The sequence below is a fragment of the Dama dama genome, chromosome 29 (assembly GCF_033118175.1).
Source record: "Dama dama isolate Ldn47 chromosome 29, ASM3311817v1, whole genome shotgun sequence".
Classification (NCBI taxonomy): Eukaryota; Metazoa; Chordata; class Mammalia; order Artiodactyla; family Cervidae; genus Dama; species Dama dama.
The window spans coordinates 16,135,359-16,161,856 of NC_083709.1; the positions used below are offsets into that span (position 1 = coordinate 16,135,359).

A 26,498-nucleotide genomic window follows, 5' to 3' on the forward strand; every position below is an offset into this window, starting at 1 on the left:
GAGCCCTTCTGAGCCTCAGAACTGGGTAGACTTCCAATCTGCACCTTAGGATCTGACTAAATGTAGAAAAACCTCTCGGCAGAACGAGTCTTCCCAGGGCTCTGGATAGACATCCCGTGGAATCTGCGGCGGAGAATCCGGGGACATGGGGGAGCCAACAGCTTTGAAGGTCCTGCAGCGGTGCTACGAATACAAACGGTCGGCGCGAGAAGCGCGCCCCGGCACAGCCGTCGGGCCGCAGGGACTCGTTGCTGGAGGCTGGGCTCCCGGGTTCTCGGGTTGCATATGCTACCACCTCCTTTGCCCGTTGTGCGGGGCTAGAAGCCTTCGGAACCCTTTCTTTGCTGGGCCGTTCTGGGTGAGCGCGGGGGAGCCGACGGGGCTGCGCCCGGGATTTGGCGGGGGTCGCCTCTCTTCGTTGCCCTAACCGAAGCCCTGGGAGAGGTGGAAGTAAACAGCTCTGCCTTATCTTTTTAAATTAAGTGGGAGGAGAAGAGCCCTAGATGTGCCTTGCCCATGAACCCGAGTGGGGTATCCTTTTGATAACGACCAAGTGGGAAGACTCATCCTCACAGATAGTTTATGACTTAGGGTCCTGGACCGACCGATTCCTCTTACTGGAGCCTCTGAGCTGAGCAATCCAGCTCCTCGGAAATACTGATGAGAGGGAAGAGCTGAGGATAGTTGATGTTTTCCTTGCTTTACCTTTCCCGAGTATTTAAGGGGGGGAAGAAAAAGTACTTCACTTTCCTACAGGACTGGATTTTTCCGTTACTGGGGGAAAAAATACTGAAATTTGGATTCCGGAATCAGGGCTGTAGTAGACTTTTTCTAAAATTGTCCACAAACCTTTTCACGGTTTTATATATGAACGCAGCTATCCCTCAGATATGCTTGACCCTTACTCCCCGTTTCCCCGTTTTCTCCTCTATTATTTTTAATAGATAATATCAGTAGCTGTCACAAATTCTTAGTCATCAACCATAGTCCTTACACCAGTCGGTTTAATTGCTTCATTCTGAACAAAAATCACTGAGTTCATTGGCATTCCATTGGGAGGCAACATTTAATGACCTTTAATGGCAGTGAGACTAAATTAGATTAAACGTCTTAAACTGCTATTTTATACCATTTTCACAGTACCTCCTGTAATACAGTGGGGCAGATTGACTCGTAGCAGAGAACTCTGGAGGAAGCTAGGAAGCAATACTGAGACCATTTTAGTAGTTGAATCTGTGCTACGAGCTCAGTGGTATATGCCTTTGTCTTTTAATTTCTTTTTATAAGTGTTGTAAAGTGAAAATGTTAAGTGACTTCTTAAAAAGTTATTTTTCATGTCTGAAACTACTGTGTTAAAATGTGCACAATTCCTAGATTGGCTTTTGTTAATGTCTTAATTTTTAGTGTTTTTTCAGTTTTATAATAAACTGTAGAGCCTTCCATGAAAATGCAGAGCAGTAGCTGTAAATTTTTCCTGTAATACTCAATGTTTTTAATCCTGAAATTTTTTTCTTTCCTATTTTATCACTTATCTTCCTCACCTACAGATCCCAGCTGTACTTTTATCATACTCTTCTTCAGAATATTTATTCTGCTGGTACAGAAGAGGATGTGTTCCAGGGACATACTTTGTTGTCCGAAATTCCATAACCAGAGGTAGAAATAATGAGACATTAATATATGTTACAGGACTTAAGAGAAAGGAAAGATACCATAAAGTGTTAAATAAAACAAAATTTCATGTATCACAGAGATTGAATATACCTCAAAAAGGGTTTAAAGAAGTCTGTGGAAAGAGATAAAATTTATATTAAAGTAATAGAATGTCTTAGGAGAAAAGGTGGAGAAGGTAATGGCAACCCACTCCAGTACTCTTGCCTGGGAAATCCCAAGGACAGAGGAGCCTGGTAGGCTACAGTCCATGGGGTCCTGAAGAGTCGGACACAACTGAGTGACTTCACTTTCACTTTTCACTTTCATGCACTGGAGAAAGAAATGGCAACCCACTCCAGTATTCTTGCCTGGAGAATCCCAGGGATGGGAGCCTGGTGGGCTGCCATCTATGGGGTCTCACAGAGTTGGACACGACTGATGTGACTTAGCAGCAGCAGCAGCAGGAGAAAAGGTGCCCCTAGAAGAATTGTATTAAGGTACATGGGTCTGGAGGCTTCCCAGGTGGCACTAGCAGTAAAGAACCCACCTGCTAATACAGGAGAAGGTAAGAGACTCAGGTTCTATTCCTGGGTGGGGAGGATTCCCTGGAGGAAGGCATGGCAACTCACTCCAGTATTCTTGCCTGGAGAATCCCAGGGATAGAGGAGCCTGGCAGACTACACCTCATGGAGTTGCAAAGAGTTGGAGGTGATTGAAGCAACTTAGCACACGCACATGAGTCTGGAACTTGACAAACTAAGACCTACTATATTGGCCAGTGACAACACCCAAAAATATATATATATTTTGCAGTCAACAGCCAGATTAGTTCGCACTTCATCTTTTCCAGGAAAATTAAGGCTGGTCTTGGGAAGTCATCCTTAACCGCTTCCCTATGCACATATATTCCGCCAGTTATCCTGAAAGATTTTAAATAAGGTTGACCTTTCTTGGCCAATACATTGTTGAAAGTGATTTTTAGAATCACTTCCTTTTTTTATCTAATTTTCTTGCATTTGAAATTTCCTCTGCTTAAAAATGTAAATGCTTAGTTGAAGTGGTTGATTGGCTGAAAAAATATTGACTAAAACTCACATATGAGCATTTAAAAGTATATTCTATAATGTGTTCTTTACCATGTGGATAAAGGCGGGGAGATTTGGAACAGGAAGTGAAAGTGAAAGTTGCGCTGGACTCTGCGACTCCATGGACTTAAACAGTCAATGGAATTCACCAGGTCAGAATACTGGAGTGGGTAGCCTTTGCCTTCTCCAGGGGATCTTCCCAACCCAGGGATCGAACCCAGGTCTCCTGCATTGCAGGCAGCTTATTTTCCAGCTGAGCCACAAGGGAAGCCCAAGAATACTGAGTGTGTAACCTATCCCTTCTCCAGGGGATCTTCCTGATCCAGGAATCTAACCTGGGTATTCTGCATTGCAGACCAATTCTTTACCAGCTGAGCTATAAGGAAAAAGATACAGAGGAGGAAAGGGTACAGAATTGCATGGCCAGTGGCTTAATATGGAAAGCTTACTAAATTTAGGATTTTGCACATTTGTACCCCATCTCAGGTTATATACATATATATACAGGGAAGGTGTGTGAGAAGGTGATTTGTACCCTAGGCAACTGCTGGGATGTTGACCAGGGGGACATGGTCATGCTTAATCTAGTTCCCCTGATTTATGGATTATTCTGTTTTGTTTTTAATGTCAGTGGCTTCATTTGAGAGGAGCAGCATTCCCAGAGAATTTAATACTCAAGGTATTGTTATATTTTTGGACAGTTATAAATACTAGATATTTTGAAGTGTGTGACTGAGCTTTGCCTCCTTGGTTACAGTTTGGAAGCCCTTTGTCTTTTTCTTGCAAAAGTTTTTAACCATTTGTTTACCTGTTTAGGTACCTCCCTTGGGAATAACCTCCTTTAGTCTAAAGAAAGCCCTGCCCCATGCAATAAAATGAGTCATTTAAAAATGTAATTCCATGGTATTATTTTGAGATTTAAAAAATGAACCATTTAAAATCTCAAATATCGTTCATATCTTTTGGTGCACATAAAAGTACACACATATTCTGTTATTTGTATCCATTGGCCTCATACTCCTGTTTCATGGACCCTGAGTTTGTTAGTAGATATCACTAATAAGTTTCCCAAAGTCATTATACTCATTTATACTTTTCACAGCATTGTGCTCTGTTTCAGATACTTTGCAACCTTGCCTTTGGGTTTACTTTGTAATTTCCTAATGATTAATAAGGTTGCATATCTTTTCACATTTTTGTTGTTTTCATGTTTGCTTTTCTGTAAAGTTCCTGTTCAGATCTCTTTCCTGTTTTTCTATTGAGTTGTCTTTCTTATTACTTGTAGGATTTTTTTTTTAATCGTTTTGTTGGTTATGTATATTGACAGTATCAACTTCCCCTCAATGACTTATCTTTCCATTCTCTTAATGGTATCTTTTGATGAACAGAAGATAGAAAGTTTATTGTGGCTCATTTTATCAGTCTTAAGACAAGAAATCTTTTTCTACCTGAAGAATCATGTATTCTATAATCTCCAAGAAGCCTGTCTGTCTTATATTTCACATTTAGATCTTTGACAAACCTGTAATTGATTGTAATGGATATAAAGTCCCCTTTACATTAAGGGGGTCAAGATTTATTAATCCCATCTGGGTATTCAGTTGACACAGTACAATTTATTGAAAAAGACCATCCATTCTCCAGGGCTATTCTCCATCAACTTTGTCTTAAGTCTAGTGTTGATATATGCATGGTCTATTTCTGTGCATTATTCCATTCCATTGTGATGGTAGATATTTTCAGTAATTCTAAATTCAACTTTATAATGACTCTCCATATCCAATGGTTGAATTTTCCAATTTTGATCATCTTCACCACGGTGTTATTTCCCATTTATCTTTTGCATATCTATGCACATTTTAGAATCAGCTTGTGAATTTCCACCTTTAAAAAACTACAGTGTGTTTTGGTGGAGCATGGGATGGAGGGAATACATTGAATTATGGGATCAACTTATTGAGTCTTTAAATCCTTGACCCGAATGTAGACATCTTTTTTAGGGCTTTACATTAACAAAGTTTTCTGTTTTTTTGTTTTGTTTTGTTTGAGGTCTTACAGATCTGTTTTAGGTTTATTCACACATTTATGATACTTGAGGCTAGTGAATTATTTGTACATATATTTTAAAACATATTTTCTAAATTATTTGAGAAATACAGAGAAATAAAATCGATATTTGTATATTGACCTTCAGTCCAGCAACCGTGCTAAATTCCTTTTATTTATTTTGAATTTTTTCAAATATAGTTATGTTGTCTGTGAGTAGTAACATTTTTATTTTCTTCCTTTTTAGTTTTTCTTTTTCTTGTATTTTTGTACTAAGACCCATAGTACAGTATTGAACAGAAATGGTAACAGTGAGTAAACTTGCCTTTTCCCAATCTCAGGAAGAAAGCTTTCAATATTTCACCTTTACATATGATGTTTACAGTAAATTTTTTGTAAATATCCTGTAGATGATGGCAAGCAGTTCCCTTCTATTCCTAAGTATTGTAAATGTTGAATTTTATCAAATGCTTATTTTACATATATTGAAATAATTATAAGACTTTTTTTCTTTATTTGTTCACATTTGAGTTATACTGATTTTTTGTTGTTGTTCAGATAGTTTCAGCTTTGATCTCTGGAAGCTGTTTCATTCCCTATGACATACTCCTATCAGTGTGGGATTGGTTTCTTTGTTTTGTGTGTACTTTTTTACTTTCTAGAATGATACAATAATAAAACGAGTCTCAGGCTCATCTTGTATATTTCCTGCCTCAGTCCGAGAATTGGCCATTTCTCCAGGGAGCCAGCATTGCACATATTTCTGTATCTATATTAAGCTAAACATGAGTTCATACTGATATGTTTAACTAATCCACAAAGCAGGCTGATTCCAGTCGCTTCCCTTTGCTTCTCTGTAAACTCCCACTTCAGCAGTGAGAATCATACCTTCTACTATTCAGCCATCCGTTTACCTAATTGTTCATTTCCAGCGTATATGTGTAGAAGCATCATAACTCATATGTACATGGGAAACAACTTGATAACTGGAGTACAGTGTTTTTGTGCTGTTCATTTTTCCTTAATCTTATAGATGCCTCTCATTTCCAAAGTTAACGTAGCTTGCGGCTTTTTCACCCGCCCCTTTTGTGAGGTTGCTTTGCACATTAACTGTTTGTGATCTTTCTTCTTACTTCTGAATCCTTGCAGCCATAATCTCTAGTTTTGCAGTCTTTACAGTTTTGCCTTTTCCAGAATGTCGTAAAATGGAAAACAAACAATATGTAATCTTTTCAAACTTGTTTCTTTTACTTAGCAAGATGCATTAAGGTTCATTTCTGTCTTGGTTGCCTTTCTTGTTAATATACTGTTATATAGATATATTAGTAATTCATTTGCCTATTGAAGGACATCCTAATATCTTTTGGTTTTGGATGATTAAGAGGAAAGCTACTATAAACATTTCCATGCAGAATCTTGTATGTGCATTTAAAATTTTAAATCAGTTGAGTAAATACTTACTAGCACAACTGCTGATTGTGTGACATTTAGCTTTGTAAGAGTCTGCCAGACTATCTTCCAAAATGACTATGCAGTTTGCATTCCCACCCACCAAAAATGAGAGTTCCTGTTGCTATTCTCATAGGCATTTGGTACTGTCAGTTTTTTGGATTCTAACCATTATAAGAAGATATGCAGTGGTGTCATTTTTTAATTTATAATTACATAATGACATTTGATGTTGAGCATCTTACGTGCTTATTTGCCATCTTTATCTTCTTTGGGGCTTTCCAGGTGGCTCAGTGGTAAAGAATCTGCCTGCCAAATAGGAAATGGGAGTTCGATACCTAGGTCAGGAAGATCCCCTGCAGGTGGAAATGGCAACCTACTCCAGTGTTCTTGCCTGGGAAATCCCATGGACAGAGGAGCCTGGCAGGCTACAGTCCATGAGTTCGCAAAGAGTCGGACATACTTAAACCGCCACCACCACATTCTTTAATGAGACTTTCGGATACTAGGTCCATTTTTAAATAGGGTTGTTTTCTTATTCTAACAGTTAAGAATTCTTTGTGTACTTTGGAAATAAGTCTTTTATCCAGTATTTTATAAATGTTCTGTCTGTGACCCATATGTTCATTCTCTAACAGTGTATTTTGTAGAAGTTTTAAATCTTAATGAATTCCAACTCAGTATTTTGTGGGTTGTGCTGATTTTTCTAAAAACTCATTGTTAAACCTGGGGATCAGAGGTGGTTGCTCCTGGAGCAGGTTATATATGGAGAGAGGGAGTGGAAGCAGAGGGACAGTAAATCTCTAGGGTTTATTCGCTTTTTATGTTGACCTTCAAATAATCATTCTTATTTCAAGCCCCTGGCTGTACCCCTCAGGAAAATCAAGGACCCTCGTTTCTGAACCTGTCTTGCTGTTGTTGGTTTCCCCCTAAATAGGAGGATGGGATTGACTTGTCTTTGCTCTGCTAGGTTGGTTGTTAACTCATCATCTGTTTTCCATCTTCCAAAATTTTGTCATGTGGAATCCCCTCTGGTTTTCTTTTTCCTGATGAGTATATATGGTTTCTAACCATTTACTTTCACTTTACTGGAGTTTAGAAAAGGGAATAAAGGTAACATACATTTTAGTCTGCCATATGTAATTAGCCAAATCCTGAATTTTTTAAAACTCATCTATTTTTTATTTTTTAAGCAAGCCATCTGATTTACAGCTGTGTAAGTTCATGGCCCTGAGAATACTGACTAAACCTGTGCTTAATTTCTTTGTCTCCATTTCCTACTGATTTTATTATGTACCCTTTATAAGTAGCCAAAATAGTCATTGATGGAAATTATTTTAGGGTGTTATGTCTTCCCAAATGGTACTTTGTTGTACCGTAGTTAAGTATTTGTGAGAGTGTTATGTAATATCAGTGGTAAAGAATCTGTGTGCCAATGCAGAAGGCACAAGGGATGTGTGTTCAATCCCTGAGTTGGGAAGCTCCCCTGGAGGAGGAAATGCAACCTACTCCAGTATTCTTGCCTGGAAAATGCTATGGACAGAGGAGCCTCATGGGCTACAGTCCATGGGATCACAAAGAGTCAGACATGACTGGGAACGCACCCATGTAATATCAGACTCATTGTAAGAAGATGAACATCTGGCAAGCTTATTTTTTTTTTTTAATGAAAAAATGCTGAAGGGAAAAGTGCACCTGACATTCAGGAATATATAGAGGATACCAGACAGTACCAGACCAACAGGGAAGATAAATTGGGGAGAAATAGCTAAAATAAGTACAGTAAGTGTGTATGAGCTATGAACAAAAGAGATTAAATAAACTTCAGAGATAAAAAGAGTTAAATAATGTCTCATGGATTTATTATTTTTTTTTTAGGTGAAAAATTAGATAATTTGCAAAGCTGGAGTTGAATCAAACGTTAAATAATGGCAACAGGTGACTTAAAAAGAAGCTTACGGAACTTAGAACAAGTGCTTCGCTCGCTAAATTATCCTAGAGAGGTGGATTGTGTAGGGTAAGCTGCAATATCAAACTTGTTTGTATTATCTTCACTAATGATGTGAGGTAACACATGGGAGGAGTATCTAAATAAAAATACAGATTTTATATAGGTCCTTTAATTTTTTTCATCAAAGTGACTGAGATATTTTAGAAAGCAGTTAGGAGTTTGTTTCTAAGTAGGAATTAATGAAAAATTCCAAGAGATTTGAAACAGCTTTTAGAAGTCAAAACACAATATTGTAAGTATAAGGTATGGCCTCTGTACAACTTTTAATCTCATGGAAGTATAATGGATTTCATTAATTCTGTAGTTTACCAGCCTCCTACATTTAGTTGGGTGGTATTCCGTTTTGATTTGGAAGATTCTAGTTAACAGATTTCTTATGACAACTTATGTCATACTTGAAGATTGTTATTAAGCTGTCTCAATAGCCCCACTTTGAACCATTTGCTTTAGTTTCCACTGTCCAAATATGACTGACTTGCCTTTGTAAAACATAGCAACATACATTTCTTCTCTAATTCTGCTAGTCTAATATACACTCCTATCATTCTTTAGCCTTTGATACCTCTTTTCCTTCATATGTGGGATTGCTGACTGATTAAATATTTTTCCCAGTAGAATGCAGCTTGACATCTGGTGCTTTTGTTCAATTCACTGCAGTCTCCCCCTTTCTAGAACTGCATGGAACATCTTAGAAACTAATTAGACATTTATTCTATGAATGTGTTGAGGGACAAGTTCATAATTAGGTATGTGTTCAAGTAGTGAGTGAACATGAGTTAAACCAACTACTCAGTAGCATCCTAGATATTCTCATTGTGAACCAGGGAAGATTAACTAAGAGAACGCTGCTATTGAAAGGGTAGTGAAGAGACTAAGGAAAGTTTAGCGAAGATGACTGTTACTACGACCATCATTTGTGAGAAGCAGAAGGTTATTTCCTAATCTGCTCCCATACTGTGTACTGGTCATATATTGGTTTCTCAAAACAGGGATCTCTCTACTATCCAGACTTGCAGGGACTAATCAGTTTGAGTAACCACATTTTCTTCTTCCCACTTTTAAGCATTAGCATTTTAAAAGGCATTTTGGATAGAAATAGTTCTGAAATATACTGATTATTCTCCTGTCTTCTGAGTATAGCATTCAAGCATTTGATTTTCTTATTGACCTAAGCTTATCATTAAGAAAAAGTTTAGATTATTTTATAATGTAGTAATGTCTGCAGGGTTTATTGACACAGGGTTGGGGGAGGTAACACTGTCTTGCTGCTTCAGATTGCTCTCCTTGACCACACACACACACACACACACACACACACACACATTGCTCTCCTTGACCTCACACACACACAGCCTCCATGTATTTTGGGTTCTTTACACTTTTTCCCTTTTTAAAGTTTTATCCTGACATCTGCTGTTTTTTGTGTTGGCTTGCCAATTTATAGTATCTGTTTTTCTTACTGTTTCTAGTCTAAGTCCATGGAAACTGGATAACCAAGATTTTTGAGATTGTTTAGCAAAAGAGGTATTCATTGCAGACTGACTGTTTTCTATTATAATGTTCATAAAATAGACAGATTTTTCTGTAAAAAAGTACTTTTTCATGTTCTGTTTTGAACTGTCTTACAGAGAGACAGAGTTGCCAGAGCAGTTTTCTCATTGAGTAAATTATAATTGTACCCATAAAGGTAAAAGAGAAACAATTTATATTTGTCTTGAAAAAACAAAATGTAATGTTATCATATTTGTTCTCTTCCTTATTTTAAAATTTGGGGCAGGATGGGGAGATTTATGTACATGTTTAAATTTTGTGGAAAACAGTCATTTTGAGTAAGTGCATTGTTACATCAGTTGAACAAATACTTGCTGTGCTTTGTTGAGAGAGAATCAGTGAAGGCACTTCTTGGTGAGAAAGATCCGTGTGTGGAGACAGTTAGATAACAGTACGAGACAAGGGCATGAGACATCAGATCCTGAACACCTGGGGAGTTGTTCTAGAGAGATCCTTGTGGGTCAGAAAGGTGGCTTCATGGAAGAAGGCTTGAGATTGGATGGATTATTCAAACAGAATGAATGACACATAACTGAAGAGAAAGACATACTTTTCTAGGCTAGAAGAATTAGCATAATCTAACAAGTTAGATTCCAAATGAGCCTGATGTCAGGGGAAGATTGTAAACTGGTCAACCTTGTCAGCAGTGATGCCTTTTCCAGCCCTGGTATCCTCATCTGTAACTTAGAATTCATAATATTTTTCTCTTGGAGGTTTATGATAAAGAGTAAGTGAGGTAATATGAGAATGTTTGCAAAACTACATAAAGCCTATTTGTATACTGTAAGGAGGTACCTATGCTATATCGGTAGGAGAAAAGAAACTAGATCGAGTAAGGCCAGTCTTTGGAAAATCAATGAATACTGTGGTAAACAGACTGTTGGTATTGATGCCGAAGAGTTCTTGTTTCATAGTAGTTTGGCTGCACTGGTTTAGAATAGGGGGTGGAATCTGAAGGGTCTCGTGCATCACCTAATTATTATCACTGTTGTGTTAAATTATGAGTTTTTAACAGCATTTAGTTGTGGAATTAAGCATATTAAAAATCTTTTTTCTTTTTTTCCATATAGTTTGGTAAAGGGAGATACAGCAGCCTCTCTGCCCATCATCAGCTATTCCCTTACCTCATACTCACCCTATGTAGCAGAACTGCTGGTCGACTCCAATGTTGAGCTCCTAGCAAAGAATGACTTGCGCTTCATAGATACTGTCTATAAGGTATTTTGAGTTTATGAAACAACAATTCCTATAGAAGTCATCGAATGGTTTTTTTAAATCAATATTTTTATAACTCCTTATATATATAGTTGACAGTATTTTCATATGTATTTATCTTCTGTAAATGCAGTCTCTTCCATTCAAGATGCAATTTGTTTGCTTTTATGTTTTGTACTCTAATAAATATGATGACTGGTAAACATTTATCATTGGTTATCATTTGTCTATTTCATGTCTATTTTTAGTAAAATTTGGTATACTGGCAGAAGTTAGAGTGAATGTGGTTTTATTAAGTAAAATTTGTGGTTCATAGAATTGTGAGTTAATTTGTTAATTTAGTTGTTCATAAGAAAGAACTGCAAGTTATGTTAGAACAACTTGTGTTCCTTGAGATCTGAAACCATGTCTTATTATCTACTCTGGCATCTATACTTGTACTGCATGTATCCTGAACTTAATCTCTGTTTGATTTTTCAAAACCCTACTTTGTATCATTAATTTTATTTACGTACTATGGTTTATGTAACCTTAAAAAAATAGTAAAAGTCAATTTATCAAATCAAATCTGTTTTTTTTTTTTCCTTTTGTAAGTAAAGAATTTGATGAGATGGTAGCTTTTATATGTAGTCTCTGTTTAATCTTCCCTTTCTTTGCCTCTTACCTCAGAAAGCATCCATGGAAGCCTAAAAAGGACTTCTAGGAAATCTGAGGTTACACAGAAGAGATTTTGGAAATTACTGTTTTAATCTGTTTCTTTCATTTTACACACGAGAAATCAAAACTGAGTAGCCTACTGACTTGTCTAAAAATTGTCATAATTTCTATAAACAAATAGAACTATGGTTTTCTGATATTTGGTATTAGCAAGCAAAGGAGTTTTTCTAGTTCCTATGAGAATATTTGAAGTTTTTGATGATTATCTTTTCCATCTTCCTGGATAGCTATCTGGTACATTCCTAGCTGCCTGTTTTCTACCTATTTCCTACTTGATCAGATCTCATAGCACCCCTACAAGTCTCTCTAGTGCCCTTTCTATAGTGTCTTAATCTTCCCCCATCTCTCAAAAATGGTAGTATATCCCTGGTCACTTACCATTTTGGATTTTTGAAAGAAATTGCTCCAAACCTTTATGCTGGTCTGTTATTTCCTCTTTACAGCTTCTTCGTGATCAATTTAATTATAAACCAATCTTGACAAAAAAACAGTTTATTCAGTGTGGATTTGCAGAATGGAAAATCCAAATTATATGTGATATTTTGAATTGTGTGATGAAAAAGCACAAGGAGTTGAGTAGTCTTGAGAAGGTAATTTTATTAATAGATTTTTAACTTATGTATATTTTAATGTATAAAGTCAATACCTAGTCAGGAAATTAAAGCACAGTTTTAATTACCATGCTACTCACAGATCTGAGTGGCCTTACAATGCCTGATGTTTGCTTAAATATACATCACTTGTTTTGACACATTTGTGACTTGGAACTACTAGTCCTAAACTAATATAACAATATAACACATTTTCATCATTTTGTAGTTTTCAAAAGACATATGGTCTCATTAGACTTGCAATATTTGGCAGTCACATTTCATAAAAATTTAAATGATGGAGGAATTTAATATATACATGCCACCTTCCCACATAGTTTATGACGTCTTAATACCTTTTTTTTTAGACTCCATCACAACAAAGAAAAAAAACCAGTTCTGCTAAGTCAGAACCTTGTTCAAGTGCTGAGAAGACATCTACTGAACCTGTGGGCATTGATGTCACTGGCAGATTTATGACTTCAGGAAAGGTGGGGCAGTGCAAAGACAGTGTGTCGCATTAGTGTTAAGAATTACCTGCCTAACTGATCCAACACACAATGTTCACTTTTCTGACTAGCATCTAGAAAAACATTCTACTCAGACATTAGAGTGTAAGGATTTTTCACAATACATATCATGTATTATCTGGGAACATTGGTAAAGTTAGAAGAGGGTAGAAATGTACAATTGAACACGTTTTCTCTTTATATTTCTAATCCCTAATTCTACCTCTTGTGATTGTGAACATTTACTCTTAATTATGTATCTAATCTTCCTAAAGGCCCCCGCTTTAGTTCTAGGTCTTGATTTATATACATTCATATTTCTGTACCAGGAATGTGGGTTATCCAATGGTTGATAGTCCTTAAATCTATAATCTGGTTTGGGGATGGTGTTTTGAATGTTTTCTGTTTGTTGGAAGATACCTTCCCTGCCCTTGTCTGCTTCAAGAAGCTGTGGCTGAATGAGTTCTATGCATTCAGGGATAGTTTTTCTATCTCCAAGGGAAAATGAAGCCATAATATTAGTTTATAATGGTAAATATGCTTTCAGCTGTCTTCCACTTGGGGCAAACCCATCGAGACTGAAGGATAGACTATCAGACAAACAATCAATGTGTCATTAGATACAGGATTTGAGTATATTTTAGCTGAAGTAAGATTCAGGGAATTATTTTTCCCCAATTCATAATATGAGTTATAAAAACAGAACCTGTGAATTTATTTATACTTTACTCCATTATAAAATGTAGTGACACTTAACTATAAGAAAAAGGCTCCTATGTCAGTAACTTAAAAAGAAAACTCTGCCTGTTCTGTCTCAGGTAATGAGGGCCCTGTGAAAACAAATGTAACTGTCCTGAGTCCTTTCCCAACTAGAATTTATCTAAACAAGGAATTTCTTATCCCAGATTTTTCAAATCTTCATTGTGCTTTTTTAGCACAGTATTAGGTACACTGTAAGGACTTAATGAATCTGAGTTGATACAACTGAATATGTTTTTCAGTCTTCTATTTCAGTGTGGGGCTGAGGAATGATCTAAATTATCTTAACAAAAAGATACAAAACTTTAAGACATTAGACTTGTTTTTAATTTTCTTAAAATTTCCGTTGTTATCCATCAAAGTTTTATCAATTATATCAAAATTATCACAAATTTGTGTAGGTATTAAAATTCTTCCAATTTAGAGAAGTTGGAGTCAGTAAGTACACTGGCTTACATGAAAAGTTGAGTCAGTGCTGAAGCAAATTGTCTCCTTCTGCCACGCTTTTCTGGGGCGCTGGTTGTGACTTCTGTGTCCTGTGTGCTGAGTTTTCCTTGCACATGTGCGGATTGTAGAGAAAGGAAGTAGGCAGGAGAGTCCGCATAAGTGCAGTTTCACCTAAAGCCTTCCTCTCAATGCTTTCCCTTTCTAACTGTTATTGAGGGTCTGATGTTTTGTGGTTTATTTAATAGAAAAAAACATTGTAATGAGTTCTACTCATAAAGCCAGCTCAATTATCTATATACATGAATAGTGTGTTAACCTTTTAAAAACAACTTCCTCTTATGGATCATCTCAAAATTTACCAAAGTATTCATTCAGAGTTTCAGCAATTTGTCAACTCTTTGCTAATCTTCTTTTATCTTAATTGTGATCACTTCTCTCAACATCTTCCCCCCCAAATTGAAACCTTTTTGAAACAAGTCACAGACATCATTGACTAGATTATTTCAATATTTTGTAAAATATAAAAATGCTTTTTAAAAATCATGACCACAACTTTATCATCACATATAAAATATTAATAAATTTGTAACATTTGGTATATGCATATATGGTAATTTATACTTCTATAAATCTTAAATGGAAAATAGGATGTTTGTTTTGAAAAATTACTATGTGTGTGTTTAGAATAATTGTGGAAGAGAACATGGAAGCATCTCTGATGTATTTTTCTCTATGCAGAAGAAAGCTGTGGTGATCCGACACCTGTACAATGAAGATGGTGCTAACATTCCTGAAGATACAGAAACAGATGTTAACGAAGCATTTGATGTTTGTGACTTAAAGGCTGCTGAAATAACAATTCCTGAATTACAGGTTTCTGACATTAACTGTGAGCAACAAGTAAGAATTTGGGGCTTCTTGAACAGATGCCAGTATTTCTTGCTTTGATGTACATGATTATTTAAGCATCTAACCTTTGTAACATTTCTAGTCTTTTAAACTATTGATCATGACCTGTTACCATTACTTAAGAATCACTAAGTCTTACTGAATATAATTAAAAAGATATTATTTGCTCCTCATGTTTAGAGTACTAGGAGAGATGATGCAGAGATGAATAAGACATAGGACTTCTTAAATCAAGCTTCACAATCTAGTGAGAGACATAGACTGCTTTGTAGGGAAGGTTCTTTCCCACCTCCTCCCTATATTGATGAATGGAGGAGAATGGTGCACTGCGGCCCGTTTGTTTTCCTTCTGGGGCCCCGCTGTCCCTTGTGCCCTCTCCCTCTCTCTGTGAATATCGTTTCTGTTACTTTGTGGTCACAGACCCTGTTACAGTGTCTGGTCATTACTGCTTCTGTTAAAACTCCTTTTTCTGTCTTTTATGCCTTGTGACTTGCATCTTGGTATACAGTTGCCATTTAAAAGCCACCAGATATCCATTAGGCTTATTTCCTGTTTATAGCAAAGGGAACAATCTCAGTGTACTTTCATTTCTTGGTCATTTCCTCTTAGCTTTCCTAATTATAAGAAGCGAGTTAGTTATAGTTTTATTTTCCTAACTGATACTGTTTTATCATTTTAGGATATAAAAGTCAATCCTGAGGTTACTGCATTACAGTCTATGCTTGCTGAATGCCAAGAAAAGCTTAAGAAACTGACTTGCATAGAAAGTAGATTAGAATCTTTGGAAGAAAAAATGAAAGGGAAAGTGATGGTGAATGAAAAAACCTGGGCCAATCTTCTGAGTCGTGTCACTCTTCTCGAAACAGAAATGCTTTTATCTAAAAAGGTATTTTCTTTCCTTCGCTTCTACAGAGTATCTCAGATATAATAAAGTACTTCTATTCATTATTATGTGTATATTCTTTGGGATGCTAAATAAGAGCCTGTTTTGGGTCTTGGGAAGTGTTTAGTTGGAATGAAGTCCTAGTTGGACACAGCCCGTTTGGTGGTGCCTGTTGGGACTCTTGCTTTTTCCTTCATCCAGTAAGATAATCTGATAAACTTGTATCAATTTCTGGTCCTTGTCTATCTTTCCTTCTTAAAAAGTAGATTAAAGGTTTCTATCTCCTTCCACATTTGAAAGATCATTTTTTATATATAGAGATGTTTATGTTTTGCTTGTAAATAAAATAAAAGTATCTAAGCATTTTTATATCATCTATATATGTTATGCAGTAAGAATATAAATTGAGAACATATCTTTTCATTTTATTCTAAATACTAAAGTGTGTTATTTCAGAATGATGAATATGTAGAGTTTAATGAGATGAGTGAAGACTATGCTTCCAGTAGTGACATGGACAGTCTCAATCCAGGTGAGCTCTTGGTGTCTTGGAATTGGTGATATGATTAGGAGATTTCACAAAAATGTTTTTATAGTATTTGATTATTTTAATCCCCGAAACCTTATTTTTTTTAGAAATTGCAAAACTCCTAAGAAGAAAAAAAATACTGAACTTATAGATAAGTCAAGAGTTGCTAGAAAAGCCAACTTACATATAGTAGTGGAATAAATTCCAATCTATAAAATTGCAAACTTTTAGAGGCGTTTTACTTTTTTATTTGCAAAGTGCTTTAGAATAATAAATGGGCCTCCGTAATTTCTCATTTAAACTTAAGTAATAACTTTCACCAGGAATGGCTTCCCTGGTGGCTCAGATGGTAAAGAATCTGCCTGCAAAGCAGGAGACCTGGGTTTAATCCCTGGGTCAGAAGATCCCCTGGAGAAGGGCATGGCAACCCACTGTAGTATTCTTGCCTGGAAAATCCCATGGACAGAGGAGCTTGGCAGCTACAGTCCATGGGGTTACAAAGAGTTGGACATGACTGAGTGCCTAATACATAATAACTTTCACATATGTGAATAATATATGTAAAAGAAAAAAAAACACATTTGTCAGTAACCTGTAATGTGTTACAACCTCTTATATTTCAGCAGTTCACCAGTGATGATAGAATGTAAAGGACCTAAAATTAGGGCAAATCTCTATGTCCCTTAACTTCTTTGGCTACTGGCATTTCCATTGTGGCTGAACAGCAGGGATAAGATTTCTAAGCTGCTTTTCGGTGATAGCTTTTTTTTTTTTATTATTCTTACACTTTTTGAAAAGACAAAGGTCTAAATTTTGTCTCATGTTATAATCATATTTGCAGAAGAGATAATTTTCCAACTGAGAATTCATAATGAAGCTATAGTAATAAAAATTTAATTCTCAAAACAAGTGCTTTATTATCTATATTTTACAGATGAGGAAGAGAGGTTAAATATTAAACTGCCAAAAGCCACATAGCTACTGAATGATGGGACATGTTTGAATTGAGGCAAATTAGCTTTGACATTTTCTTTTCAGCAGTACATACTTAGTGTACATACCAGTTTCATTGCACAGAGAACAATTTCAATGTTTAGGTTATTAGGTACAATTATTAGAGATGCTGTTTCTGGCACTAAATTTATTATAGACTACAAGTTTCAGATTTGGTAAAAGTTGACTTTTTTTCTCTTTATCATTCATTACTCAACAAATTTCTAAGCTCAGTTCCAAGACCCTTGAGAGCAAGAACTTTATCTTATGGTCTGTCCAGCATAATGTCTGTATTTCTGTCCCCAGTAAATATTTATGGTAGAAATCAAGTTTTCATGCACTGCAAGAATACTGAATGCCTGCTATTTGCAAACATTGTCTTTGCCAAGTTCGATATTGCCTATTTGGGCTTAAACTTTTTAAATAACATATTGCAGCACATACTATTAACCCGTTAGTTAAACACATAACCGAGTTTAAGACCTGCGCTGGGACTCTGAGTGATGAGCAGACAGACCACTGTCTGACATGAATTATAGATTAGGAATGAGGTGAATACTTGTCTCAAAAAATTTTTAGTCTGACCCTGGTCAATTAAGAGTCAAATTTATGAAGCTTATACATTATATCTAACCTATACATGCTACCTGGAAGAAGAGGGTTTGACTTCTTTTGATGCTGAGAGCAGCAGTTTACCAATCTGATCTTAGAATTATGTTGGGTTGGGGGTGGTTTATTTGAAGTTCATGCTGATGAGTGAGTAGAGGAGTGGAGCAAACAGGCAAGAGGCTGTGGCTTGGTGGGAGACTAAAGTCCTCATGTGGTAATACTGTGTTCCACAATACAAAGATTGTCTGTGTAGGCTTATGGTAAACTGTAAAATAGTTTAAATGGGTACCTGATTTTTTTTTTTTTTTGGCCTTGTTTTTGCAAATGTACCATGACTAAAAATGCAGGGCTCATGGAATTGATTGGACAGAGACTTGTCTTTTCTATGGTGTTCCATAATTGATTCAGTTGTAGGAAAGACTTGCCATCATTTTGCTGAATGAATAATATCAGGATACTGGAAAAGGAAAGTTATTCAGTTATATAGAGAAATAAATCTGAACCCTGAATTTTAAGCAATTTTTTCCATAAATATCAACTCAGGGTAAAATGTTTCTTGATTTTTAGGAAGTATATACAGTCAGTTTAAGAAAAGAATATTCATGCGTCAGTAGCCTATATTTAAAAATACATTAACCTGTATATTCAGTTGATTGCTATCATGATAAAGATAATATTACTTTTCTTGATTTTTATTGGCCAATTTTTAACATCTAGATCTTCATGTGCAGGTCATTATCCTAAAAGAATATTAAGGACTCATCTAGACCTATACCAGTAGCCATTTTATATTGAGATGTTTATTTTCCTTCCCTCTATACATAAAATTTTAGATATTTGACTCCCCCGTGAAAGGAAAAGGTAATCTAAAAATTAATTTCTCCACAGATAGAAAAAGCAAAGAGGAAAGGCATGCAAATATTCCTTTGTCCTCTGGTTATAGTACGGTGTCATCAGATTCAACTCCCAGAACCTCAACTGTTAATTACTGTGGTTTGAAAGAGTTCTCAGAGGTAAGAAGAATCTGGCAACCACTTACATGATTTCCTTTGTAATGTCAGAAAAAGTAAGCATTAGATTTAGTTATAGATGCCATTGGCAAGAAAAATAGTGAAACTATAAATCTTAATCTCATAAAAATTCTTTGTGATAAATAAACAGTACTTAATGCAGTGTTTTAGACTGTGTTTTATATGTTCACGGTCCATCTTGGATTATGGTTTACTTTGAGAAATTGCCTAAATTTGTTGCTTTTTAAATTAAAGGAAACAACAATGCAGAAAATGGAAAGGATGAAAAAAATGTAAGTAACCAAAAAGGGCAACAGAGATTCATTTCTCTATAGGGAATTGTGTTGGATTACAGTATATAAAGAATGTACATGTGTGTTTCAAACCTTGAAGGTCTCTCAATCAGGTGTGGAATTTACTTCAAGACTCTAGTGAATAATAAATCTACCTACAGTTATGTGTTTGTGAGATGAGTCACTGTTTTTGTTTCCAACAAGCGATGTAAAACATTGTTAATGAAATTAATTGCAGACTATAGAGTGCAGTGATATTTTTGGTTGATATTAATAGTTAATCCAGAAATTATCTATTTTTGATAACTACTTTATCAAACTATTAAATTATGTATGTAGATGAATGGTTTGGGGACATACAAGTATTGTTAAAGTGTTGCTAATCTTTTTCAGAAAGTTGTTGGTATGATAATACTGAATATGATACTTTCATCTAATACAAATATAAATTATGTGTATTTTTTAAAGAGAAGTTGAAATAAAATGTGAAATGAAATTGTGTAATATTATCATGGAGCCTACTACTTTAAAAAACTATAATTTTTTTTTTTTTAATTTGAAATGTGCTGAAATAACTTATGTTCCGCGATTTAAAGACTTAAAATTGACTCTAGTTGTTTTACCTTCCCTTCTGACCACAGTATACTTATTAACAGTACTTGTACCTATAAATGGGCACTGAAGTTTATTTAAGGCTCAAAAGCATAATTTCAGCAACCTAAATCCTACACCTCACTATGGATTAGTTATTTACTTAATATATTATTTATTTATTATATTTCAGGTTTGAAGAAACTGCAGAGTTACTGAAATGCCCAAATCACTAATTATAGAATTGTCTGCATGAACTTCTCTAGGACTTTGGCTACTGTACATGTTGTATATTTTAAAGAGTTCTCTATGCAATTTTAATACACTGGAATGTTCTTATTAGAATTTGAATTCCATTTGGTATATTCGCTTTTTGGTTCCATATTGAATAAATACTTAAATATTTTTGCGCTTTGATTATACTGCTTTACTGTTTTGCTATTCTTAGGACAGCTAAGGTGCCAGTACACTTCTTTTAAAGTGTGAAGTCATTCCAGCACTGTATTTTTGTGTCGACATTTGTTGGCAGTGTGCTAAATAATGTGTTTTTTAAAGTACAGGCTTGAGGACCATGGTTTACATCCTGTTGGAAACGCTTCACCGGGGACTTGCATGTCGTCCCCAGGAGGCTCTCATACATACCATCTTGCCATCTGTACTGACGAATATGTTGTAATGAAAAGTTGAAAATACTCATTGAAATTTAAATAAAACAAAGATACAACTGTTTCATGTGCAGTCAAAAGGCAGCAACACATTTTCAATTAATGTTGAGGAAGTCACGGCATGATTCTCCTTTTGTGTTTGGAAGCAAGTTGGACAGTTGTGAAAATGTGTTGAGTGTTTTAGTACTCTATTCTGTAACACATTTTAAGACCAGCAGCTCAGACACAGATGGTGGCCATTCTGTATTACAAGATACACAATGAGTATTTTTGTTTGTTTGTTTTTTAAATGATGAGAAGTTATGTTCTTTTTGAGAGAGAAAAAAATCTTAGATGAACTTAAATTAGAGAAAACTGGAATTCATTTTAAATAACTAGATGAATTATTTTATTTACTCATGTATTTATATAATGTAAGTCTATATTTGCCACATGTGAAACATTAATAGTAAGTTAAAATTCTAAGTATAAGTAACCTAAAAAATACTTTTATTATTCTAATACAGGAACATGTGTAGTCATCATATGTTTAAATTATGAACTTTTGAAGTTAGCATACAACTTTGAATTTAGTAGTTTCAGTAAATATTTCTAGAATTAATGAATCCATTTAGCTTTATTTTTTCAATTGCACAAAGTTATAAACCAAGAGATTATGAGAAACCACTTTATCAATGAAACTTCTAAAAATTTAGTATCTGTAGGCATGGAATTGTAGCACCACCTTGTGGTTTATATGCTGGTATTTTACCTTTTGTTAAGATAGGTGGTTTCCTATGAAACATAGGACCTTATTTTCCCTTTGAAAAATCGAATTCCAGTCTTAAAAAGAAATGTTTTGGAATCTTCTTTTTTGCACAAAAGAGAAGTTGTCTTCTCATGGTCTTTTTTTCCCCCTCTTTCCTTTATGTAGTATACATATATACCAGTTGTTGTTGTTTAGTCTCTCAAGTTGTGTCCACTCTGCGACCTCATGGACTGTAACTCGCCAAGCTCCTCCGTCCATGGAATTCCCAGGCAAGAATATTGTAGTGGGTTGCCATTTCCTTCTCTAGGGGATCTTCCTGACCCAGGGATAGAACATGCACCTCCTGCATTAGCAGGCATATTCTTTACCACTGAGCCACCAGGGAAGCCCTGAATACCAATGAAAAGATTTAAACATTTTAAATTTCCTAATATACATTAAGTGTGCTAAATATAAATTTCTACTGAAAATATAATAAAAGATGTCATATTATCTAGTGGAATTTGGAATCCAAATTTTTTCATACTTTTATCCAACAAACTTACACAGGAATTAATGAAAACAACTCATAAGAACACCATGTGTTTATACTTAAAAAGAATCTTACTACTTTTGACGATGTAATTTTTGGGGGAAAAGAAAGCAAATTTGACTTCATTGAAGTTATTGAAGAGAGAGCAATTATTTATTCTTCTTCTAACTCTCCTGCAAATAGTAGAAAATTTTTTCCTCTTAGGTAAATTGGTGAGTAGCTTGATACCGTAAACCAGCCATTTGAAGTTCTTAAGAAAGTAAGGAAGGGGACTCCTGGTGAGATTATTTGGAACTACATAATTAAACCCGCAGTTAACTAGAGTTTTCACGAACTCCATCCCCTTAATTCTCCCCTAAGTGGGATGAAAGGTATTTATTATACTGCCCACAGAGGCGTCAGCAGCTGGTGTGGCCCTACCTATACTGTGCTCTGAATACATCTAGATAGAGATCAGATAGAAACACTGAGAATTCATAAGGTGAAATAAGAAGTAATGGCAATTCTATGAAAATTGTAGGCATAACTCAGGACTATTAAGTTGGAAAAAGTGGCTCTACATTTGTTTGTTTGTCTCACTCTAACACTTTGTAATGTCATGTTTTAACATGTAATACATTCCCTGAAAAATAAAACTTCAAGACTTTGGAGGCTGCATTTCATGCTACTCATTCCTACAACTTTACATCGTTGACAGGCACTTGGGGAGGCATTAAAGTGTAAATGAACCTTGTCAATTTTACAAACTACAACACTTTTTGAGATCCAATAACATTATAGGTTTAATTTTTACTTTTTAACAATTCCCAAGTTCATCTAGTGTAAATGTCAGGTTTCTTACCCTACTCACTCAAAGAGTGATAAAAGACAGCAGTAGTGACACAGAGAACATGAGATTTATTGGGGTGGGAGGGGATCTTTCAAAATCCATACTCATTTGATTATGGTTTTTACATCTAATACTTGTAGGAATGGGGACTGTACAGTATGTATGTCTTATTTATCTCTGAAGTTCACAAATCACAAAAATTATTTGATTTAAAAAATGTTTTAATATGAAATATTCAACTCAACATTTTAAAATTAAGAATAGAGCACTTAGATTTCCCTGATGGCTCTGGTAAAGAATCCACCTGCCGTTGCAGGAGACATGGCTTCGATCCCTGACCTGGGAAGATCCCACATGCTGCGGAGCAACTAAAGCCTGTACGCCACAGCTGCTGAGCCTGCGCTCTATAGCCTGGCAGCCACAGCTACTGAAATCACATGGCTTAACTACTGAAGTCTGAGCCCCTAGAGCCTCTCCTCTGCAGTAAGCCACTACAGTGAGAAGCTGTCACGCCACAGCTAGAGAGTAGCCCCTGCTTACCTCAGCTAGAGAAAAGCCCATGGCAGCAACAAAGACCCAGTATAGCCCCCCAAAAAGCATTTATTCAATAAGTTTCCCAAATGCATAAATTCTTTGAATTATATATTATGGATGGGTGTTAAGATAAAGGAGGGCATCATAATTACTGATTTCTGAATCTGACATCTTAATTTCACTTTAACATCAGTCATTTAGATGTTATGTCATATTGCTCTATCTGGTAATGTATTTAAGCGTGGAAAATAATATGTAGCATGAATTTATAAGTTGATAATTTTTAACATAATTTCCCATACTTAAAGCATTAATATTTCTGAGCCTTATTGCAGTAAGTTTCTCCCAATAAAAAAAGGTGAGCAATTTTTAGAAACTACCATATTTTTAAAAGCTTGCACAAAACTATCTAGGTCTAATTTAAAGCACTAGAAGCCAGAGAATTTTTACTAAAAAAAAAAAAATTTCTGCTTGCTGCTGCAAGCAGCAATATGACAGACAAGATATTAAAAGAATTTTTTTTAAACTCCTGCAAGAAACCATCAGACATTCTGGAGGAAATGCACTAAATATTTATCACAAGAAATCGAAAGAAATTCTTAAGGACCTAAAGAAGAGGAAGCAAAAATCCAGAGGGCTTGCAGCTGACTTGGGGTAGTTTGTTGACGGTAGGACCCTAAGGCCTTGAGGGTTTTTCCTTCTTGTTTTCTCATCAGCCTGATTGTGGAATAATTTACATATAATAAAACTTCCTTGGTGGTCCAGTGGTTGAGAATCTGGCTGCCAATGCAGGGGACAAGAGTTCCATTCCTGGTCCAGAAGTTCAGGGCAGCTAAGTCAGAGTACCACAACTACTGAAGTTCATGCTTTGGAGTCCATGCTCTGCAATAAGAGAAGCTGCCACAATGAAAAGTCCATGTATTGAAACTAGAGAAAGCCTGTGCACAGCAAAGAAGACCCAGCACAGCCAAAAATAAGTTAAAAAATTTTAATTACATACAAATGTTTTAAATTAATTCACCAGTTAACAGAATTCAGTGAGTTTTTACGTTCATGTAATTACCTCCCTGATCAAGATCTAGAACATGCCCCTCTGTACCCAGTCCTCCACCTCCACCCTTTTCTTAACAACCACTGGTTTGCATTCAGTTATTTTAATGTTGCCATTTCTAAAATTTCACATAAATGTAATCATACAGTATTTTCCTTTTGAGGTTCACTCATGTTGTATTAGTTCTTTCCCGTATATCATTGAGCCATATTTCATTGTGTGGAAATACCACAGTTTCTAGATGACTTATCAGTTGATGGACATTGGGTTATTTCTGGTTTGGGAATGTTATGAAGAAAGCTGCTGTGGACATTAGGATGCAAGTCTATTTAAAAATACACTTTTGCTTCTCTTGGGTAAATACCTAGCAATGGAATGGCTGGGTCATGTGATAGGTTATGTTTAACTTCTATGAGAAACTGCTACACTGTTTTCCAAAGTGGCTGTGCCCTGTTACTTTTCCCACCAGCAGTCTGAGAGTTCCACTTGCTCTACATCCTCACCAACACTTGGTTTTGTCAGTCTCTTGGTGGGTGTGTGACCCCGGCTGGTCACTTTCGAAGTGCAGCCCTCACATGGCCCCACTTGGCCTGCAGCATTCTTCTCCCACAGGTGGTGAGCACACTTAACTTAGAAACTGTTAAGAGATCTCACCTGTCCTGAGATCAGGCATCTCCATCACCCTAAGGTAGGACGCTCTTCCTCACCAGTGATTAGTAAACAGGAGGTGACAGTGTGGTACCTCATGGTGTTTTTTTTTTTTTTTTTTTAACAATTTTATTTATTTATTTGGTTTTGGCTGTATTGGACTGTCATTGCCGTTCCGGCTTTTCTCTAGTTGTGGTGAGTGGGAGCTGCTCTCTAGATGCAGTGCGCAGGCTTCTCGTGGTGGTTTATCTTGTTGCAGAGCATGGGCTATAGGGCAAGTGAGCTTAGTAGCTGCAGCTCCCAGGCTCTAGAGCACAGGCTCAATAGCTGTGGCGCACGGGCTTGGTTGCTCCGTGGCATGTGGGATCTTCCCAGATCAGGGATTGAACCTGTCTCTTGAATTGGCAGGCAGATTCTCTAGCACTAAGCCACCAGGAAGTCCCCCTCATGGTGGTTTTAGTGTGTATTTCTGTGAGATGTTGAGTATCATGTCTTTATTTGCTATCTGTGTATATTCTTTGGTGAAAGTTTCTTCAATTCTTTTCCCTATTTTTTTATATTGGGTGGTTTGTCTTCCTACTGAGTTGTAAGAGTCCCTTGTTGAATACCTGTTTTGCAAAGATTCTTCTCCTACTCTCTGACTTCTCAAATTCATTTCCCTTAACTAGGTACTTTTAAAGAGCAGAAGTTTTAAATTTTAATGACATCCAGTTGATCAGTTTATTAGTTGTTGAAACAGAAATGTTGAAATCTCCAATTATAACTGTAGTTGAAGGCTGCAAAAAATTCTCATTTCTTTCAGTTCTGTCCTGTATTTTGAATCTGTTGTTACATAGATTCATAAACACTTTGGATTGTTATTTCCTCATGAAAAATTTATTCTTCTATCACTATGAAATGGCCCTCTTTATCTTGAGTAGTATTCTCTCATATGGAAATCTACTTTGTCTGATTTAATATATACACTCCAACTTTATTTTAGAAAGTATTATTATGGTATTACTCCCCATCTTTTTACTTTCAATGTATCTGCATCTGTATTTGAAGTGGGTTTCCTGAAGAGAATATATATGTTGTCCTTGCTCTTTCATGCAATCTGTAAATCTCTGGAGTGTTTAGATCGTTTACATTTAACTTGATTATGGACATGGTTAGGTTTAAATCTACCACCTTATTTGTTTTCTTTTTTCCCATTTGTTCTTAGTTCTTTTCTTAATCTCTTTTTATGCATTATTTTGCATTAGTTGAGTATTTTTTAATATTTCTATTTTATCTTGACTTATTAATTATATTTTATATTTATAATGTGTATAGTTGCTACAGGTTTGCAGTATACATCTTTAACTTACCACAGGCTACCTTCAAGTAATATTATACCACTTCAAGTATAGTATATGAACATTATAACTACATGTCCATTCATCCCTCAAGCCTTTTTTGTTTTGCATTTTACTTCCACATGTTTTAATTCCACAAAACATTGTCATTATTTTGGCTTTAAACATTTATTTATTATTTAATGAGGTCTCCTATAAGGTATTTGAAATTATTACAAAACTATTGTAATTATAACAGCAACTATGATTGCTAAGAGGTTATGGTATTGCAGGGCAGAAAAATAGGCTATTGCAATGAGCAGAGT

The 26,498-nt window shown here is 35.7% G+C and overlaps 1 protein-coding gene across 4 annotated transcripts; it reads left to right on the forward strand.

Annotated features, from left to right (window-relative positions):
* The first annotated feature begins 79 nt into the window (after nt 1–79).
* Nucleotides 80–20,578, forward strand: CEP44 (centrosomal protein 44). 4 transcript variants are annotated; one of them, XM_061132549.1, is made up of 13 exons: nt 80–358; nt 1,548–1,656; nt 3,370–3,417; nt 8,112–8,250; nt 10,866–11,013; nt 12,171–12,317; nt 12,686–12,808; nt 14,771–14,932; nt 15,621–15,827; nt 16,281–16,356; nt 18,844–18,968; nt 19,221–19,258; nt 20,043–20,578. In XM_061132549.1, the coding sequence occupies exons 4-13, from the start codon at nt 8,162–8,164 to the stop codon at nt 20,083–20,085; spliced, it is 1,158 nt and encodes a 385-aa protein (XP_060988532.1). In that variant the 5' UTR covers nt 80–358; nt 1,548–1,656; nt 3,370–3,417; nt 8,112–8,161; the 3' UTR covers nt 20,086–20,578. The 4 variants fall into 4 exon arrangements, with proteins under 4 accessions (XP_060988532.1, XP_060988535.1, XP_060988534.1 ...); XM_061132552.1 differs by lacking the exon at nt 12,686–12,808; XM_061132551.1 differs by lacking the exon at nt 3,370–3,417.
* Nucleotides 20,579–26,498: the final 5,920 nt, after the last annotated feature.

Bases quoted from the DNA above. Each gene is read 5' to 3' on its own strand.
- CEP44 (XM_061132549.1), top strand. From the start codon at position 8,162: ATGGCAACAGGTGACTTAAAAAGAAGCTTACGGAACTTAGAACAAGTG. The intron at 8,251-10,865 runs GTAAGCTGCAAT...TTTTCCATATAG, and splicing joins AGAGAGGTGGATTGTGTAGG to TTTGGTAAAGGGAGATACAG. The intron at 19,259-20,042 runs GTAAGTAACCAA...ATTATATTTCAG, and splicing joins ATGGAAAGGATGAAAAAAAT to GTTTGAAGAAACTGCAGAGT.